This window comes from Pygocentrus nattereri, chromosome 3 (assembly GCF_015220715.1).
Source record: "Pygocentrus nattereri isolate fPygNat1 chromosome 3, fPygNat1.pri, whole genome shotgun sequence".
Lineage (NCBI taxonomy): Eukaryota > Metazoa > Chordata > Actinopteri > Characiformes > Serrasalmidae > Pygocentrus > Pygocentrus nattereri.
The window spans coordinates 21323742-21343559 of record NC_051213.1 but is presented as its reverse complement, the minus strand read 5'-3'; the positions used below and the strand labels follow the sequence as shown (position 1 = coordinate 21343559).

Genomic DNA, 19818 nt, shown 5'->3' with positions numbered 1-19818 from the left:
ATTACCTCTTTAAAGTTCAGGGATAACACCTAATGAACATTTTGAACTGAATAATAAACAATGCTGAAAAAAGATGCAGACTTACGGCACATATTGAGGCTTTTTATGGTGCTGAATCCAGAGAGATGTGATGAAAGAGCATGATCAGCAAGTTTATTAATGAGGGAAAAGCCCTATTCATGACAACAGAGTATGTGATTCAATTACTGGCCCAAAATGGTTTAAAAGGGACAAACAATTGGCACATAAATCATTGGCCCTTCTGTGCACTCACAGGACTGAAGGGAAAATAGGACAGGAGAAACATAAAAATGAAATCAGACACTGTGTGAATTTCTTAAGTTGATTGAAAGCTTTTTTTTTTTTTAGGAAAGTGTAGTCTATTAATCATTCTTCTAAATAGGCTTTAAATAACATAACTACATTTAAATGTCATTTAGTATCCAGTGTTACTGCTGTGATACTGTCACAGATGTATTTAGCATGCCTAATCTTAGCACACTGTAGCTAAAACATATGTAAATAATATGAGAAAATATACAGCTAAAATGGAAAAAAAATTCAGAAACAAATACAATTACAGAATAAGCTGGAAAAAAGATATTAAAGTGATAGAAGTATGAATGTTTTGCAACCAAATGTGCCACTGTATAACACACACACACACACACACACACGCACGCACTTAAGTTCATATTCCATATAGTATCTTTATTTTTTTAATCAAACCAGTGCAATCACAATATCAATTACAATATATAATAAAAAGGAGTGGAATTCATGACATGTAACATGTTGTAGCCTATTGATCTTTCTTATAAATTAACTTTAAATGACAAAACTACATCTAAATGATGTCATTTAGTATGCTGTGTTATCAGTGTGATACTGTTAAAATACATTAGCTTATATAAACGTAGCACACTATGGCTTATACACACATTTAAAGTATTTGGAATAGTATTTGGCTAAACAGCATACCATAGAGAAAAATGGCCTCAGGAAAAATACCAAAATAGAACTAACAAGTGATTAAAAACTGCTATAAAAATGATATAATAATGAAAAGTTATTAAAAAGTGATGCTTGAAACAATCATATTTTTTTTAGGCTCTTTATGATTTTAATAAAACCAGTGCACGTACAATATCAGCTATGTTATATAAAAGAACAATTGGAAAACATGCAGTTAGCATTATGTACACAATACATTTGTTTTACAAAATCTCAACTATAATTCCAGGATGACATACAATTGATAGTGATGACAAATAAACACATACTGTCATGTAAAATAACAAGGAAACAGTTTTGTCATCAACTGCTTATATACAACAATAAATTGATGCATCTAGAATCGTGTAATCTCTGCTCTGGTTTGTGGCAGTAATTTTTTCTCATCTTGGTCATTTCCCTCATTCACATCCACCCCCAACATTTTCACTATGTCTGACAAAGTGCTTTCTGGATTAAGGAGTGTTACCAGCGGTATATTCACTCCTTTTTCCTGGAAGATGAGATTCTGCAGAGTCATGGCCAACATGGAATCAAGTCCCAGTGCTGATAGAGGAGTATCATCAGTCAGCTCATCCTGTTCAACCCCAGTAGTTTCACTAATCACTGACTTGATATATTCTTTGGGTGAAGACATTGTGCTGGACTGCTCAAGTCTGGAGTCAATCATATTGGCCTTTTTGAGACCCTCCTCTACCAGTGCTGACAACCGCATAGTGAGAGATTTGTTTTGAGAGAGAACGTTATACCTTATGTTCTTAAAATTGAATCTACACACAACCTGTTGTGCCTTGTTGATTAACAGGCACTGTTCAAGACTTTCATGAATCTCTGTCACTTCCAGGACCATCATTCCTTTTGCCTCCAGAAATCTTTGGAAATGTTCTTTGTTCAACAAGAGGCCCAAATTTAAAGCTCCCCAGTTAATTGACTGGCCAGGCAAACCAATGTTCCTGCGGTACTGACAGAATGTGTCCATGAACGTGTTGGCCGAAGCATAATTTGTCTGTGATGCATTACCAAGGAAAGCTGAAACGGAGGAGTAGCAAACAAAGTAATCCAGATCACAATGCTTAGTGGCATGGTGAAGATTGATTACACCATTCACCTTTGGCCTCATAACTTTCTCATAGAGGGCTTTGTTCAAGCTTTCAATGAGCCCATCATGAAGAACAACTGCACTATGGAACACACCTTTGATTGGATTTGATGGGAGGAGTTTTTCGATCTGAGCAACTGCCTGGTAAACGTGCTCTGATTCTGAAACATCACAGTGTATCCATGTGATTGCTGTCTGGCATTGATTTTTGATATTATTTATTTCCTGTTCCATCAGATGGCTTGGACTGCTTCGAGACAGGATAACAATATTCCCTCCTCCTCTCTGAGCAATGAACTTCACTGTCTCAAATCCTAGTCCTGAGAGACCACCTGTCACTATGTAGACAGAATTGTTCTGAAACAACTTCTGAGGTTTTAGGATCAGTGGAATGTCAGACAGTTCACCCGTCGAGTCAAGACTCAGGACCACTACAGGCATGATCCGACATATGAAGTATGACTCTGATTCCTCTAAAGGTAGGCAATCAATATTCTCATTAGATAATCTTTGAACAGTGGTCGTCTCAAAAAACATAGACTTTCTGTCCAAATGCATGTTCTTCAGCCAGTGGGAAAGACATAGCTTCCGTGCTGTTATTGACTGCTTCTGCATTACAATTGATGTGAAAAGGATTTTCACATGAACCCCATCATTTTGACCCCTAAAAGCAAGCTGACTGACAGAGGTTTTCATTTGGTTGTCAGAGACCAGAACAATGTGTCTAACACCCATGACACTACTTGCCTCTGCAATGACAGATTCATCATAGGGAGGCAAAAGCACAATTCCCACCATTTCACTGAAATCATGAAGCAAACGATTAGCATTTGTACCTACAGTGACGCTCCAGCCTGACTTGACAGCTGTAAGATGCAAGACTTTCACTAGAACTGAGTTTGAAGTAGTGGAGAAAATGCCTAACTTCAGTTGTTGTTTGACCTTGGGTAATGCACAGTGCAAGATCTCCCAAGCAAGATTAAAGTAAGAGACACAAGGAGAATCTTTCAAAAATGGAACTCTCTTCATTTTGTAGCAAGCAGTTGCTGGAATTACAACTTTGCTAGAAGCTGCAATAGGATAGCAACAGACAACTTGATCTCCAATTTTTAGTTCTCTAACATTCTTCCCAACAGCTGTCACAGTACCACTGAAGTCAAGGGCTAAACATTTGTGGTTCTGAGATGTGTGCTTGTTCCAGTATAATGTCTGACCAAAGTTAAGGTCAGTGACACTGACTGCAAAGTAGTCTGATGAGTGCACACAAATTTTAGAGAGCTGGACCTCCACATTTTTGCTTTGAATTGTTTCAACAGATCTATCAGAAGCCACTGCTGAAAGGCCTGTCAGCCTGTAGGGGTCAGATGTTTGCAAGACAAAACTTTCACATGGTGTTGAGTGTATGCTTTGATAAGAGCTGTCTTTAGCCATTATTGGTGTGTGGCTAATTTGTGGTTTAAGAATCTGCCCATTTTTTACAACTAGCTCTGGGTATTTGCTGCAAGGGTATGATCCAAGGACCTGGGCCAAAGCTTTGATATCCTCAGGTGAGACTGAGCTTATGTCTATCAGCTGAAATAAGAGATCTGGCAACTCAGCTGCACATGCTCTTGTCATTCCAGAGAGTACGAATCCAGGACAGATGTGGTTTACTGAATCTTCTGATGACCGATAGGTAACTACTCTAATGGAGTTTTGGAAACCCATTGTCTTGAGTCCTGCAACAATTGTTCGTAAAATCTCACAACATGTTGCCATGCAGTCTAACACATTCTCAGCTTTTTGTGAGGTTACATCTGCATCACCCCACATGAACAAAACTTCCTGAAAGTTTGTCTCGACATTTGGGATTTTCAGTTCAGAAAGAAGACCTTCAAATCCATGTTCCAGTAGCACTTTTGTATATGTGGAGGGGATGTATTTTGATGACGGGCCCAGGTATTGTTGCAGGCCTCTAGAGATGCCCACATTATCAGCAAAGACCAGTGATTTTGGTCTTGGTAAGAAGCTGGCATGCTCAAAAGCAATGCTGTAACTGTTGTGATAAAAATACTCCTCTACCACATGAGGGCCACTGCCTAGGTATGTGATAGTCACATGCTTCAGTTCAACCAAAACCCGGCCTTCTTTGTCAGCAAAACAGCCACAGACATTAAGCTCCTCTGTCCCCAAACATGTTGCTCTCAAATACACAACCATCTCCTTCTGCAAAGGTTCAAACACAGTTAGGCTGCCTATTTGAGAGGGGAACCCAGGCCTTCCCAAGTAAAGATATGTCCCTGTCACAGGAAGAAGTTGCATGAGATAGTCTAAGATCACAGGATGAAGATAGTAGTCATGAAGCTGGGGCAATAACTCATCAGGGACAGTGACATGTGAATATGTTTCTCTAAGCTCCTCTCCATAAAAAACGTCCCCCTTGTTTTTGAAAACAGGACCATACTGAAATCCCCCTAAAGAAAGATACTTATAAAACTCTTCAGAATGTATAACTGACTGACATCTTTTATAGACAGAGTCCAGTGAAATGTATTGCTCCTCAGGCAGATTTCTTGGTGTTGATTCTATTTTGCCTGATGCATAGTTTGCTGACAGAGAATGCACTTTGAACTGAAAGCTCATTTCTTCTGTATTTTCAGTAGGATTCAACTGTACTTTCATATCTGGTGTATTATGTGACAAAACACATGGAGTATGGAACCTTACACTGAGCTGCAGAGAGCTGAGGGGCACTCTTGGTTTTACACTTGTCATGAAAGTTGCTAAGCCCAACTCAACATAAAAGGCCCCAGGGATAAGGGCAATACCTTGGTGTTTGTGGTCATGCAGGTAGGACACTGATCCAGATGATAGGTCACAGCTGAAAACATAGCCATCTTTACTCTTCTGTGTAATTACAGGATGGCCACTGCTGGTATCACGGAATGTTGCTTCAATTAGTACATCTCGCCTTACATTGTCAAACTGATACCGTGGGAAAGATATTGGGTCCATCTCACAGCCTTTGTAGAAGTGGTCCCAATCTACATTGACTCCCGTTTCAAACAGTTTGGAAACAACAGTTAGCATTGTCTCAAGATCTTTATCTGGCTGAACTGACGACAGCACCACTGCATCATTTCCTACAGTCTCCATGATGTTTCTCTGCAGAGCCCTTCTTGGACCAATCTCAACAAAGATTGCATTCTTTGTCTGTTTTGCTGATTTTACTGCTTGTTCAAATGCCACTGGCTCTCGGATATTTCTTGCCCAGTATTTCCCATTAACAAAATCTGTGGGGCATGCCTTTTCTCCTGACACTGTTGAGAACAATTCTGTCACCATGTTCTGTGCCTGTAATGAGCCAATACTTTTCTCCACGTCTGCCACAATAGAATCCATCATATGGCTATGATAAGCAACAGGAACATCCAGAACACGAAGAAACAAATTTTTACCATCACCTGAGTTGCACAAGCTCTTGTGCAAACTATCAATGGCATCTGCATCTCCTGAAATGGTGCAAGACTGAGGGCTGTTTTGAGCTGCCAAGCAAAGCCTCCCAGAGTAAGAGGGGAGAATTTTCAACATGTTTGGTAAAGACATGTTACTCACAACCAGCATTTTCCCTCCAGTTGCTCTGCTTTGCAAACTACTGCGGTAGTAGATCACCTTTACTGCATCCTCAAGTGACAACAGCCCAGAGCAATGGGCTGCAGCAACTTCTCCAACAGAATGTCCAAGAACCGCATCTGGCCTAATGCCCCATTGCATTAGCAGGTTAGCAATGGCAACCTGAATTGCAAAGAGGAGAGGCTGTATAATCTCTGGTACTGTAAAATCGTCATCCTGTTCTGACTCACTCTCTAACTTCTCTATGAGAGAGATTTTTCTGTAGTCCTGGAAAATATCCTCAATCTCTCTCATTTTCTCTCTGAAAACAGGTTCCTCTTTTAGAAGCTGTCTGCACATGCCTCTGTAAGTAACACCATTGCCACAGAACACAAAAACTACTCTGGGATCTTGCTTCGATGCGACAGATGTTTTGTTTAAAGCACGCATGAGCTTCTCTTTCAAATCAGTCAAAGATGATGCATGGAACACTTTCCTATATTTGTGTTTCAAATGACTTCTCCTGCATGCAGAAGTATACAACAGGCTTTGTAGATCTGTTATATTCCCTGCCTCGATATTTTGCTTTGTGTCTTCTATTGTCATTGTAAGTGATTTCACTGTTGCTGCAGAAGCTACAAAAAAACTATGTAAGTTCTTGACAGGCTCTTTTGACTGTTTTGTTGGCATATACTGTCTTACAACTGCATGAGCGTTTGTCCCTCCAAATCCAAAGTTATTTATCCCAGCAACCCTTACTGAGCTTGCTCTGGTGACCCATTTCTCAGCTTTCGTGGGAATTTTCAGATTGAGAGCTTGAGCATCTATGCTAGAGCTTTTCTCTGAGTAGAACACTGAAGGAACAATGGTTTCATGCTTCATCATCAGAAGGACCTTAATGAGTCCTGCTACTCCTGCTGCAGATTCTGTGTGCCCAATGTTACTCTTAACAGAGCCGATACAGAGCGGCCCTAACCCTGCAGGTCTTCCCTTGGCAATGACTTTGGAAATGCTACCTGCCTCTATTGGATCTCCCACTGGAGTCCCAGTCCCATGAGCTTCTACATACTGCACATCAGACAGGTAGGTGTCTGCAGAGTAGATTCTGCTGAGCAGCTCCTCTTGCTGGACCATGGACGGCTTTGTCATAGGAGTGACAGTGTGGCCATCTTGATTCACTGCAGTTTTGCAGATAATTCCCCAAATGTTATCATGGTCTTCTAAAGCCTGTAAGAACATAATACATAAATACACAGTGTGAGATGAGGAATCTTTGGATGTGGATGAATGTGTACCATTATGCATTAACCCCTTAAAATCCCAGGCTTTTTATACACTAAGGCATTTTATTCAACAACTACAGGAACTTCAAAGCAAACTGGCCATTTAAGGGGTTAAGGTCTTATGGTATCTGATTTATGAAGAGGTAAATACTTTTTTCAAAGGTTTTAGCAGAATGACTCCACATCCTTCTCCCCTTCCATAACCATCTGCTTTGTTGGAGAATGGTTTGCTGGTGCCTCCAGGTGAAATCATCTTTGCCTTGCTTAGAGCCACAAACACTCTTGGCTGAAAAATGCAGCTGACACCCCCAAATACAGCCATTTCACAGTCTCCTGTTACATAAAGTACATCCAATATCACCTTAATAGGAAGGTCAGAAACATATTTCAAGATGACTAAATGAATTTCAAGGACTGCAGTTTCTAAATGTTGCCTGTATATTATTGCATATATTAATAATAATAATAATAATATCAAAAAGGCAGCTGTGTGTGACTGACCATTGACTTTTGCGTGTGGAATCTTGGAACTATATATGGTACAAGCTAAAAAATACCTTTAATATAGGTTAACAGTGCATAGTGGTTTTCATACCTTCTCTCATGGCCTGACAGGCTAAATGAAGGGCGACAAGAGATGAGGAACAGGCACAGTCAATAGACAAAGAGGGCCCAGTAAAGTTGAAAGTGTAGGAAATTCTGTTGGCAGCGATACTCATGGCTAGACCAGTACCAGTGCAGTGGTTAATGATGACTGGGTTCACATTTGCCATGGTGAGTTCATAGTCTCGGTTCATCAAGCCTGAAACAGCATAGATATATATTTGTCTGAAGTTAAGATTAAACCATTTTTCCAGCACTGGTGCTTTTGTTTTAGTAACATTTAAGGTTTCTATTTTCTCTGTTTTATTTATATTTGAAAAATGCAACTAATAGTATACACTCTTAAAATAAGAGCATTTTACTTTCACATCAGATATGTTAATAACAGTTACTTAACTAGATACATCAATGTCTTCAATTAAGGACGTAGGGTAAGAATATAAGTTCAGTAGTACCTACAAAAACTCCTGTTCTACTCCCACTGGCCTTTTCCATAGGTATGCCAGCATCCTCTAGAGCCCTGTAGGTACACTGCAGAAGAATTTTGTGCTGAGGATCCATTTGCTCCACCTCAGTGTCAGTGATGCCAAAAAACTTGTCATCAAATTCATTGAATCTAAAAAAAAAATCCAAAAAAGATTTGTACAGTAATAATTATTAAGGCATTTAAATTGAAATGAAGTAAAGATATAGTGCAGTGTTTTGTCAGTATGGAACTCATTTTAGTGAATCAAAAAAATGTCACTACAAGATTAAAAGGAAGCTTTCTGAACAACTAATTGAAAGGCAGGCTAATAGAGGGAGGCTTTGACATTTACCTTTCTGAGAAATAAAAAAATAGAAATAAACCATAATTAAATAATAATAATAATAATATCTACTACAAAGAACAGTCTAATGTAGTCACAATGTACACACTTAAAAATTATGTTTATTCAGGGGTTCTATATAAAACACTCAAAGAACCTTTTGCATGATTAGAGAGTTCTTTGTATAATTAAAGCATTCTTCAGATAGATGGCGAATGTGCTGTAGATGGTTCTATATAAGAACCTTTTGGAAATTGTTCTATATAGTACCAAAAAGGACTCTTCTGTTACTGCAAGCTTGACATTGTAACAATGGCAGAATCCTTTTTGGTGGTATACACTGTTAGAAATAAAGGTACCATGCAGGTACATGATTCGTTCATCAAGGTAGAAACAATGTAAGTGTACCCTCGAAGGTGCAACAGTGGTTTTAAGGTACAACTGTGTACCTTAAATAAGTTTTTCCTAGTGGAAAAGTAGACATTTGTATCTTTTTATAAAGTCAAGTTTTAAATCAGAACAATAAAATAAAAAGCCTGGAGACGACAAGGGGTGTGGAATCAGTACAACTTAGAAAATATAATTTCAATGGATTATGGGAAAGTTATGTTCCCTGAGGGTACTACCACTCTTTTTCTGAGAGTGTATGGAACCCTTTTCACAAAGGTTCTATATAGAACTATTTTCTTAAAAAAACCCTTGGAACCATTATTTTTAAGTGTGTAGATGTTTCTTTATTGATCTATGGCATTTAGTAAATACAAGGCCTTTTGAAAAGCCACAGTAGAAACAATAAGCTGCAGTGACATTGTCATCAGTTATCAATAACTCTCATAAAAAAGACTGTAACCAGTGTATTCTGTATTGTTCTGATTTTAAAAATGGCAATTTCAAAACCAATGAAAAAAGCACTATAAGACTCACCCATCAGCAAGTGCTGCTTTTTGCGTTCGTGACTTCCCTGGTTTACTATCATCCTGGTCATACCATTCTGCACAGTCAAACCTCTCACCTGGTATCTCCACTACACAGTTCTTTCCCTCAAGCAGGACCTTCCAGAAATTATCAAGCCCTTCACCTTAAATATGTGAGGACAATCAGTAGTGTACACTATGTATTATTGCTAACACACAAACACACACAAATAATGGATATAAAGAGTTTACATCTTACCTCCAGGGAAATTACATCCAATGCCAACAACAGCAATGTCTATATTATCCTCCTTCATGTTGAAGAAGTTGGTGAGACAAAAGTGTTTTGTGAACAGTTGAACATCACGAATATGAGTGCATGACGCAAGCATATGAAGCAGAATAAAATGAAGCTGTCTTATATAGACATGTGGTGTCAAAGTATTGGGTCACTTGTATATCTATAAGTGTGGGATTGGAAAAAATAAAGCTAATTATTGACTATAACAAGGACGAGGATCAAAGATAATTTTTATAAGGCAATGTTTTTCTGGTTAATGTTTAGGCCAAAAACGCATGTGCAGGACAATCTCTATTGCAGGGAAAAAAACACAATATAGTCCAAGGTCCAAAATGTATGTGAATAGGGGTCAGTGCATGAATTATGAATAGAGAAAAAAACAGATGACTGATGCGTGATCAGATGGCCATTTTCAAACTGAAAAGGTAAAAACAGACTGTTAAAAGAGCACAGTTGTGTACAAACGTTTGAAGACTCCAGTCAAATTGCATGTGTTGTTGATTTTATAAGTCCAGGTGTCCAGTCTGATCCGCAAAGGGCCATTGTGGCTAAAGGTCTCGTTTCAATTGAGCAGCAGCGCACTGCTGTTGGTTTATGTCAACAAGGGATCAACTGAGCTCCTGCTTTGTTGGAATAAAACCTGCAGCCACACTGATCATTTGCCAATAAGACTGCACACCTTTGGTCTAATAAAAAAAATAAAATTACAGGGAACATTTAAACATGGCCTGTTTCTGCTCATTTTAGTGCATAATGTCTATTCATTTGTTGTGTTCAACAGAGAAAATAAAGCATGAAATATAAAATGTGCCATAACCTCTGTACATACCACATTATTTTTTTTTTTCAAATTAATTAATTAAATGTATTTCTTTATTTCTTTATTTCAATCATTAATCAAGTACAGCAAATAAACAGTAATTGTGCATTAAAATGTACAGAAGTATGTTCTCTGTAGTGAATGTATAACTTATATTCACTTAGAAAATCAACATGCCATCTAATGTGATTGGGAGAGCCCAAACTTTTATGGCTTACAGCTTATGTGTGAGATCTGAGGAGTATAAGGTATAAATGATAATGTAATTATAATAAACAGATGTAAGTGATGCATTAATTATTATAATGAACTGGTATAAGCAATGCTGTGGATTGGAGGCCATGATGATAATGACTATCAGTAATCCAGCAAAGTAAGAAGTGATGACGCTGTGATAAGGGTGTGCTTATATAAAGGTATACGTAATAAATTTCCAAGTGGCATTGAATTCTCAGATAACAGTCAGATAAGTCACATTAATAAATAAACAATTACCTTCATATGAATTAACCTTGGTTATTAGTGATTTCATCTCATGTAATTTGTTCACTTTTCCAACATTTACCAATCAGTTACAAAATTATTCATTATGAGAACTGGCTGAGTTAGGATGGCGTTTGGGATCGAGAACTAATTATCCAACATTAGCACTTGTAATTACTTGTGGCTGAATGTAATCAAATCCTCAGTCCAGTGTTTCAACTTCTAGTTTAAATGTGTCCCTTAATTTCAGAATATATCTTTACGCACATACCAAATAGCTGTGGTCTCTAATTAATTCTTAAGTTTCATCTGAATCGGTCCATTTCTGGGAATTGTGGATTAATTGTGGTTATTAAGTCAATCAGCCAACTGATGTTTAGTGTCCAAATTTGACCTCTTTAGTTTAGTGCTGCAGCTAAGATGATAACTTTTTTTTTGTGAATAAATGGGCAAAATGTTTCTAAACTATATGTTTGTGTTTATGTTAAAGTTAGATGTGTTTTAAATATAGGTGGGTTGTGGCGATAGCAGTACATTTGGTTTTGAGAGGAATTATCATTGATTTTTTTTATTTATTTTTTTGCAATGATAAAGTAAACTTTGTCAAACAAGGTAAACAAAGGTTTGTCTACACATGAGAGCAGAATGCCCTCTCTACAAGACAAAATATTACATTATTTAAAAAGTTACACTTTCATCTAACACAAGTATTAAATTGCTAATTGCTTTGAATGCTTTATAATTTGTTATAACTATTGATGCCATACTGTTACTAATACTACTACTAAAACTACTAATTATAAAAATACTAATGATGATAATGATACCAATAAATTAATAAATAAATTAATGATAAATTAATGAATACATTTTATTGCAGTTTTTTTAAATGACGTGAAGTCATTAGGACAATTTGATAGAGGCCTCAGGTTCATTTTTAAATATATATTTTTTGTGTTCTACTTTGATTAAGAACACATTTTTTTAATTAAAGACTGAAATGATTTGACATAAATAACACCCTTTGGAAAAAGCAACAACAATGTGTGTCAGTGTTCCTCTAATGGTGTGTAGGCTTATACATCATTTTGATCATCCTGTACATGCACAGATACAGATTAGCTTTACATTCATACATTGTTCTTAAAGCAGGTGTTTTCTGTATTTTTCCATACTGTACAAATGTTTTAGGCTATCTGAGAAAATATGTAAAGCAGCTGTTTATAAGGGTGTAAGGAGAACCGCCCATGTGGTCGTGCCACTAGGTGGGGCACAAGAGCCTGAATGTACCTTTCATAAAGTTAAGCCTAATATACATTCCCCTCCAGTTTTAACTCTACTCAAAAAGAAAATAGTAGTCTGTATTGTGCTGAAATAGATCTGTGTGTGTACTCTAAGGTTAAACTGGGCCAGAGCTCACCACTTTAAGTCCTCCTCCTCTCATTCTGTCAATTTTCACCATTATGCAAGGGTGTATTTAATCCTTCCTAGTGCTTCATGACACTTCAACTGTCTATAATTGTGTTAAAAAGTCTAGATTGTTTTCTGTTATTAATATGTTATTAATACTAGTCAGTTTGTATAGCCATATACAATCTGAGGTAGCCAAATCAAATATTTGTCCAGGCCTCTTCCCTGTAAAGGAGTTTTTACTAAATTGAACAGCCTGGAATCAATATGTTGCCTAATGCTGCTAATTGTCTTCAAATGTACCCATTCATTAAAAACTGGTTAGTGATGTTAGTGATGTAATGTAGTGGCCCAGAACACTAAAGGATAAACTGTATTGTCTCTACAGAAGTCTCTTAAAAACATTAGAAAACTGGGAACAGCTGCTCCAAACATAAAAAAATAACTGACAATTTTAGTGTGGACTCAAAATAAATAAATAAATACATTTTATGTCCAATGTATTAGATGATACCTCCATATTAAACCCAACACAAGATCACATACCTTGCATTTCACTGCCTATATTAGTTAGGTTACTATAAGGCTGACAGTCCATCACTGCAGGTAAGGTTAATTATAAAGAGTCCTACCTAGTTACAGCACTAGTGTCAATGTCTAAGGTGAACAAAGAAGTTTGCTTTGTTCTTGTCCTTTGTTCAGTTATGAAAGATGAGACCAAACTTTGTTTTCATTGCTGCTACTACTTGCAAGCTAGTTACTCCCAAAGTCTGAAGAAATAGTGGAGCAGACTAATACTGTGATTACGTTTCATTTAGGGGGTCGGGGGAGTTGTTCCATGCCTTTTTGTGTTAAACAGTGATGGTACACAACTGACAGCAAAAGGTGCATCCAGCAGATGGATTCTTTTGGGTGTTTTTTATTAGGAAAAAGAAAAGTAAATCAAATTTACACAAATTTTTCACTCACTCCATATGTAGTCGATCAGCCAAGAGAAATTTAGTGTCCAAATTTTACCTCTTTAGTTTAGTGCTGCAGCCAAGATGATCTTGTCAGTGTAGTTTATTGCACAGTATGACTTACTGTGAACTATAAAAATGAAAAAAAAAAAAAATACTGTCCAACTACAGTGCAGTACACTCTGTAGTGTTAGAGATTGCGCATAAAGAGACAAATAAGCCTATCAAAGAGCTACAACAAAGCAACTTACATATCACACAAAGAAATATGGCCAACATTTGTGAAGTAAAACAAACAAAAAAAAAATCAACTAAGGAAGTTGAAAAAGAAAATAGCAAAACATATGAAGAATAAAAGAATAATTAACTTACAAAAGCCTTGAGAAATAAAACCATTGGAGGTTCAGAAAAACAGCTGTGTAAGTAATATTTCTGTGAACAACAGATGGAACAAACTGGAATATCCGAGTACGAGTCTCTTAAGCAGGATGCAGAACAAAGTAAGAAACATTAGAGATAGATAGATAGATAGATAGATAGATAGATAGATAGATAGATAGATAGATAGATAGATAGATAGATAGATAGATAGATAGATGGATGGATGGATGGATGGATGGATGGATGGATGGATGGATGGATGGATGGATTGGTTATAAAAGTGACTGATGTGCCATAGAATTATTAATATGTACATGTAAAAAATATAGTTCTGTAAAGTGAATTGAAATGATTAAATGTACTTGAGTGTAAGAGAGGTTGGGGAAGTGTAATTGTGAATAAATAATTAAGCGGTTGAGTAGTTGAATAATGTCCATGTAGTGTGACTGGGATAAACTCAGTCAGCAGCAGCATCCCGTCCCCGATGGGAGGAAGTGAAGAGTCTGATGGCTCTCGAAATGAATGATCTTCTGAGTCTGTCTGTTGTGCAGCTCTGTGACAGCAGTCTGCCACTGAACACACTCCTCTGTTTCATGATGATGGTGTGAAGTGGGTGACTATCATTGTTCATGATAGAAAGCAGTTTATCCAAAGTCCTCCTATCTGCTATTGTAACCAGAATGTCCAGCTCCACTCCCACCACTGCCCCGGCCCTCCTGACCAGCTTGTCCAGCCTTGATGCATCTCTTCATGTTGCCTCCCCAGCAAACGATTTGATTTGATTTGATTTGATTTGATTTGATTTGATTTGATTTGATTTGATTTGATTTGATTTGATTTGATTTGATTTGATTTGAACCACAGCGTAGAAGAGAATGCTGGCCATGATTGAGTGGTAGAACATCTGCAGAAGCTTCTTACAGATGTTAAAGGACCGCAGTCTCCTCAGGAAATAGAGCCGACTCTGTCCTTTCCTGTACAACGTGTCCGTGTTTGTTGACCAGTCCAGTTTGTTGTCCAGATGCAGACCAAGGTACTTGTAGGTCTTGACCGTCTCCACATCAACCCCCTCAATGGAGACTGGCTGCAGGGGTAGTCCAGACCTACGGAAGTCCACCACCAACTCCTTGGTCTTGGATATGTTCAACTGCAGTTGGTTCAGTCGACACCAAGCAACAAATTCCTCCACCTGTCTCCTGTACTCCTCCTCCTGACCACCCTTGACACATCCAATGATGGCAGTGTCATCCGAGAATTTCTGCAGATGGCACATCTCAGAGTTGTACTGGAAGTCTGATGTGTAGAGAGTGAAGAGGAAGGGGGAGAGCACAGTCCCCTGTGGTGCTCCAGTGCTGCTGACAACAGTCTCAGATGTACCGTCAGTCAGCCTCACATACTGTGGTCTGCAGGTGAGATAGTCCGTGATCCAATGCACCAGGTGAGGATCCACCTGCATCTTCACCAGCTTGTCTCTGAGAAGTGGGGGCTGGATGGTATTAAAAGCACTGGAGAAATCAAAAAACATGATTCTCACAGCACTATTCCCCTTGTCCAGATGACAGTAGGTTCAGTGGAGGAGGTAGGTGATGGCGTCCTCGACACGTCCTCTCCCGATAGGCAAACTGGAGAGGGTCCAGTGCATGCTGTACCTGGGGTCTGAGAAGAGGGAGAAGCAGTCGCTCCATGGTCTTCATAATGTGGGACGTCAACGCAACTGGCCTGTAGTCGTTGAGCTCACTAGGGTGAGGTTTCTTGGGAACAGGGACCAGGCATGAGGTTTTCCACAGTGTGGGAATCCTCCCCAGCTGCAGGCTCATGTTGAAGATGTTCGAGAAGGGTGACCCAAGTTCAGAGGCGCAAGCCTTAAGAAGTCTCGGGGTCACCTTGTCAGGTCCAGCTGTCTTCCTTGAGCGGAGTCTCCTCAGCACCCCTGTGACCTGGTCTGCAGAGAAGTGGGGGGGGGGGGGTGAGGGGGGGTGGACTGGGTGTGCTGACAGTCTGTGGGAGGGAGATCTGTGCAGCACTGAGAAGAGGGAGTGAGGTGTCCGGAGGGGCAGAGGCTGAGGTTGCTGTGATGGCAGGGCAGACAGAAGCAGATGAGGATGAAACAGAACAATCAAACCAGTTATAGAAGAGATTGACACCTCCAGCTGTTACACTGTCACTCCAGCTGTTACACTGTCACTCCTTGGCTTGCATCCTGTGATTGTCCTCATACTGTCCCAGACCTCCTTCATGTTGCTATCGTGTAACTTCTGCTCAGCCTTCTTTCTGTAGGTCTCCTTAGCCTCCTTTAAGCAGGACTTGAGTTCCTGCTGAACGTTCCTCAGCTCCTCCTGGTTCTTGTCTTTAAAGGCCCTCTTCTTTTTGTTTAAGAGGTCCTTTACGTCACTTGTAATCCAGGGCTTGTTATTAGGAAAGCAGCGAACAGTTCTTACAGGAACCACAGTGTCCATGCAAAAGTTCAGATAGTCAGTTGTGCAGTCTGTTACCCCCTCAATGTCCTTGCTGTGAGAGTCATGCAGCACACTCCAGTCTGTGGATGCAAAGCAGTCCCTCAGGGTCTCCTCTGCCTCCTTAGACCACTTCCTGAAGGAGCGTGTTGTTGATGGTTGCCTCATCACACAGGGTTTGTACCGAGGCTGCAGGAAAACCAGATTGTGGTCAGATTTTCCAAGTGGGGGCAGAGGGATGGCCGTGTATGCATCACTGTTGTTAGCATACAGGAGGTCAATTGTCCTGTTTTTCCTGGTGGGACAGTCCACATACTGGGTGAATGAGGTCAGTGTGGAGTCCAGCGTGACGTGGTTGAAGTCACCAGACAGCACGACGAAGGCATCCGGGTGTTGTGTCTGAAGCCTAGCGATGGTCGCGTGTATGACGTCACACGCCACCTCCGCGTCCGCTTGGGGGGGCATGTACACACAAACAACAATGGCGTGTGAAAACTCCCGCGGGATGTAATATGGTCTTAAACTCACCGCGAGCAGTTCAACATCCCGACAGCAGACAGTCTCTTTAACAGTCACATGTCCAGGATTACACCATCTGTTGTTAATGAAGATAGCGAGCCCACCGCCCTTAGCTTTGCCACTGCGCACGCAGTCTCTGTCCGCCCTCACCGTGACGAATCCGGGGATGTTTACATTAGCGTCAGGGATGTTAGCGGTTAGCCAAGTCTCTGTAAAGCAGAAGAGACTGCATTCCCAGTAGATCCTCTGGTTCCTCACTAATGCTGCAAGCTCGTCCGTCTTGTTGACCAGCGAGTTCACGTTGCCCATCACCACTGCAGGAATACAAGGCTTGTATCTCCAGCATTTCTCCCGTTGTTTAGCCTTTAGCTTAGCCCCGGCTCTGCAGCCCCTGAAGCTGCGCCTCAGCTCCGTTGGAATGGGGTGCATCACGCCGGCGCGGCTCTTTGTTCTCAGCGCGAGAAGTTCTTCCCTCGAGTAAACAAAGTTTCTGCAGCCCTTATGCAGATTCTGGCAATCCCTATCCATGGGATACATAAAAACACAAACTACAACGTAGTAAGAGACGAACAAGGAAAGTAAAGAATGAAAAAAGTTCACTTTAGGTGAACCGCTACACGGAGCTGCTGGAAGGCTGCCGCTCGCGTCGGCGCCGGAAGTTAGGGTATTATAATAAAACAATTCTGTTTTCTTTAAACAAAAGGTTTTGTGTCAGCTTGTATACATACTGTGTGTATCTGCAGTCCAGTGTCACTGGATATCTAGACAAAATCATCTAGACAAATCACCTCTAAAGTTAACTCACCTACACACAGCATCTGATTCTCATACACTCAATGCTCTATAATTAACCCTCTTTCAAAGTCACTGTACTGTTCTCGTTAAGGTGTTAGAACCAGAACCAGATTAAAAGGGGATGACAACAGAGTAAGCTGAGCTTGTATTCATTTCTGGCTGTGCTCTTCATAGTTCAAACTAAAATGAACTCAACTTGCAGTCCCATTACCAAACAGAAAAATTACCTGCGACACTGGTCTCAGTAGTGTCTTGGAAGTACCCTGATCCACAATCCAGAACTCCACTTTGCGCACTTTGCCATCGGCACTGGGATAGACTGACTCAACCACTGCCATAGCCCACATATTTCGTGCTGCCTGATCATCTTTTAACAGCACAACATCCCCTTTCTTGAGACTTTGATGATTTTCATTCCATTTACTTCACCTCTGAAGTGTGGGGAAATACTCTCCTCCACCTTGCTCAAAACATCTCTGCAAGAACCTGAACTTGCCTCCATTGGCTTCCATGCAGATCATTGTCAAAAATTTCCTTGGGGAGATGAAGCACCAACCTTCTGGGTGAGAAGCGTGGCGGGTGTGAGGAAGAAGGGCGAGTCAGGATCTGTGGAGATGGGAACAAGGGGCCTTGCATTCATAATTGCAGTGACTTCAGCCATCACAGTGCACATAACATCATGAGTGAGAGTAGTCTTCTGCTTGAGTGTGAAGTTGAGAATTCTGTGAGCCACTCCAATCATTCTTTTCCAGGCTCTTCCCATATGAGAGGCACAAGGAGGATTGAACTCCCAGCCACAACCTTGATCGTTCAGATATCTTTGAATGCAGACACCATTTCTCTCTGACAAATCCAAGCTCCTTGCAGGCTCCTACAAAATTTGTTCCACAGTTGTATCTAAGCTGTTTCGCAGGCCGTCGCAAGGCGAAAAATCTTCTTATAGCATTAATAGAGCTTGAAGTGTCCAGAGATGGTATAACCTCAAATGTGCACCGCCCGCGTGCTCATGCAGGTGAACAGCATTGCCCAGCACTTGCATTCAGCTTGACCTCCTCTGGTCCTTCTAGCTGTCACTGTCCAAGGGCCAAAAACATCCATGCCCACATATGTAAATGGAGGAGCCTCAGTGACACGTTCAAGAGACAGTTCTGCCATTTGCTGCTGAATCATTTTACCTCTGAATTTCCGGCAGATGACACAGTTATGTATGATGGAGCTGATGAGTTTCTTCACTCCAAGAATCCACAGACCTGCGGCTCTGAGTGCTCCTTCACTGAAATGGCGGCCCTGACATTTTATCTTCTCATGAAAGTGATGGACTAGAAGGGATGAGACATGATGATTCTTGGGAAGGCCGAGTGGGTTCTTCTCTCTGCTTTCCAGCTGCGCATTACTAAGTCGTCCTCCAATCCTGATGAGGTCTTCATTGACTTTGGGATTCAGCTTAAAGAGTGAGCTGTTCTTGTTAACAGGCTTGCCTTCGGCAAGTGCTGCACACTCCTCCATGCAAGTCTCTGCCTGGACCAACTTGATAATGATGTTTGAAGCCTGAGATAGCTCTTCAGGCTTGTGGGGTCTAAGGTATCTGTGCCAGCCTCAGCATTCAGAGTCCAATCAGCTCTCTTATAAGAGCAAACAATGTGAATAAGAGAAGCCACAGCGTTGACTAGCGAGTTCCATGTGGAGAATCTCTTAAAGCAATCAGTGGTTAACTGATTACTAGTTGCGTGACACATGTGATACAGGGACAGATCTTGATACACAGTCAGCCAGGTTTTGTTCAGATGGCACATAGAACCACTGACGGATAAGCTGAACCCTGTTGTGCACATACACATAGAACCGTCTAGTCTGACTGTGAATATAGCCTAAGACAACCTTACTGTCACACCAGAACTTCACTGCATCTGGATGAAGGTCCATTTCACTGAGAACAAGTTCTGCCATTTCCACTGCCATTAACGCAGCGCATAACTCAAGACGAGGAATAGTGGGTTCAGACTGGGGAGCCAGCCAGGATTTCCATAAGACAAAGCTCACTTCACTTTTCCCATCTTCACTGATCCCTCTTATGTAAGCCACAGCCGCAATAGCTTTAGTGGACGCATCAGAAAACACACATAGCTCTGTAGATGCTGCTTGAGAGAGGGAACTGTTAGTGTACATACGTGGAATGTGCAAATGTCTCAGTTCCTGAAGTGAGTCTCTCCAGTCAAGCCATTCTTGGCGTTTCTCCTCTGGTAATGGCTCATCCCACTCACAAGTGTGGCTGCTCAGCTCTCAGAGAAGGGCCCGACCCTGTATAGTAACAGGAGCTACAAATCCTAAGGGGTCGAAGAGGCTGTATACTGTAGCTAAAACGTCACGCCAGGTGAATGGCTTGT

The 19818-nt window shown here is 40.4% G+C and overlaps 1 protein-coding gene across 2 annotated transcripts; it reads right to left on the bottom strand.

Annotated features, from left to right (window-relative positions):
- Window positions 1-696: 696 nt before the first annotated feature.
- On the bottom strand, window positions 697-9725 carry fasn2 (fatty acid synthase 2). 2 transcript variants are annotated; one of them, XM_017700287.2, is made up of 6 exons: window positions 9573-9725; window positions 9324-9477; window positions 8046-8206; window positions 7583-7789; window positions 7139-7320; window positions 697-6931 (listed from the first exon to the last, which is right to left on the bottom strand). In XM_017700287.2, exons 1-6 carry the CDS (start codon window positions 9703-9705, stop codon window positions 1352-1354), a joined length of 6417 nt encoding a protein of 2138 aa, XP_017555776.2. In that variant the 5' UTR covers window positions 9706-9725; the 3' UTR covers window positions 697-1351. The 2 variants fall into 2 exon arrangements, with proteins under 2 accessions (XP_017555776.2, XP_037393022.1); XM_037537125.1 differs by lacking the exons at window positions 9324-9477; window positions 9573-9725 and having other exon boundaries at window positions 8050-8188.
- Between the last annotated feature and the right edge of the window lie 10093 nt (window positions 9726-19818).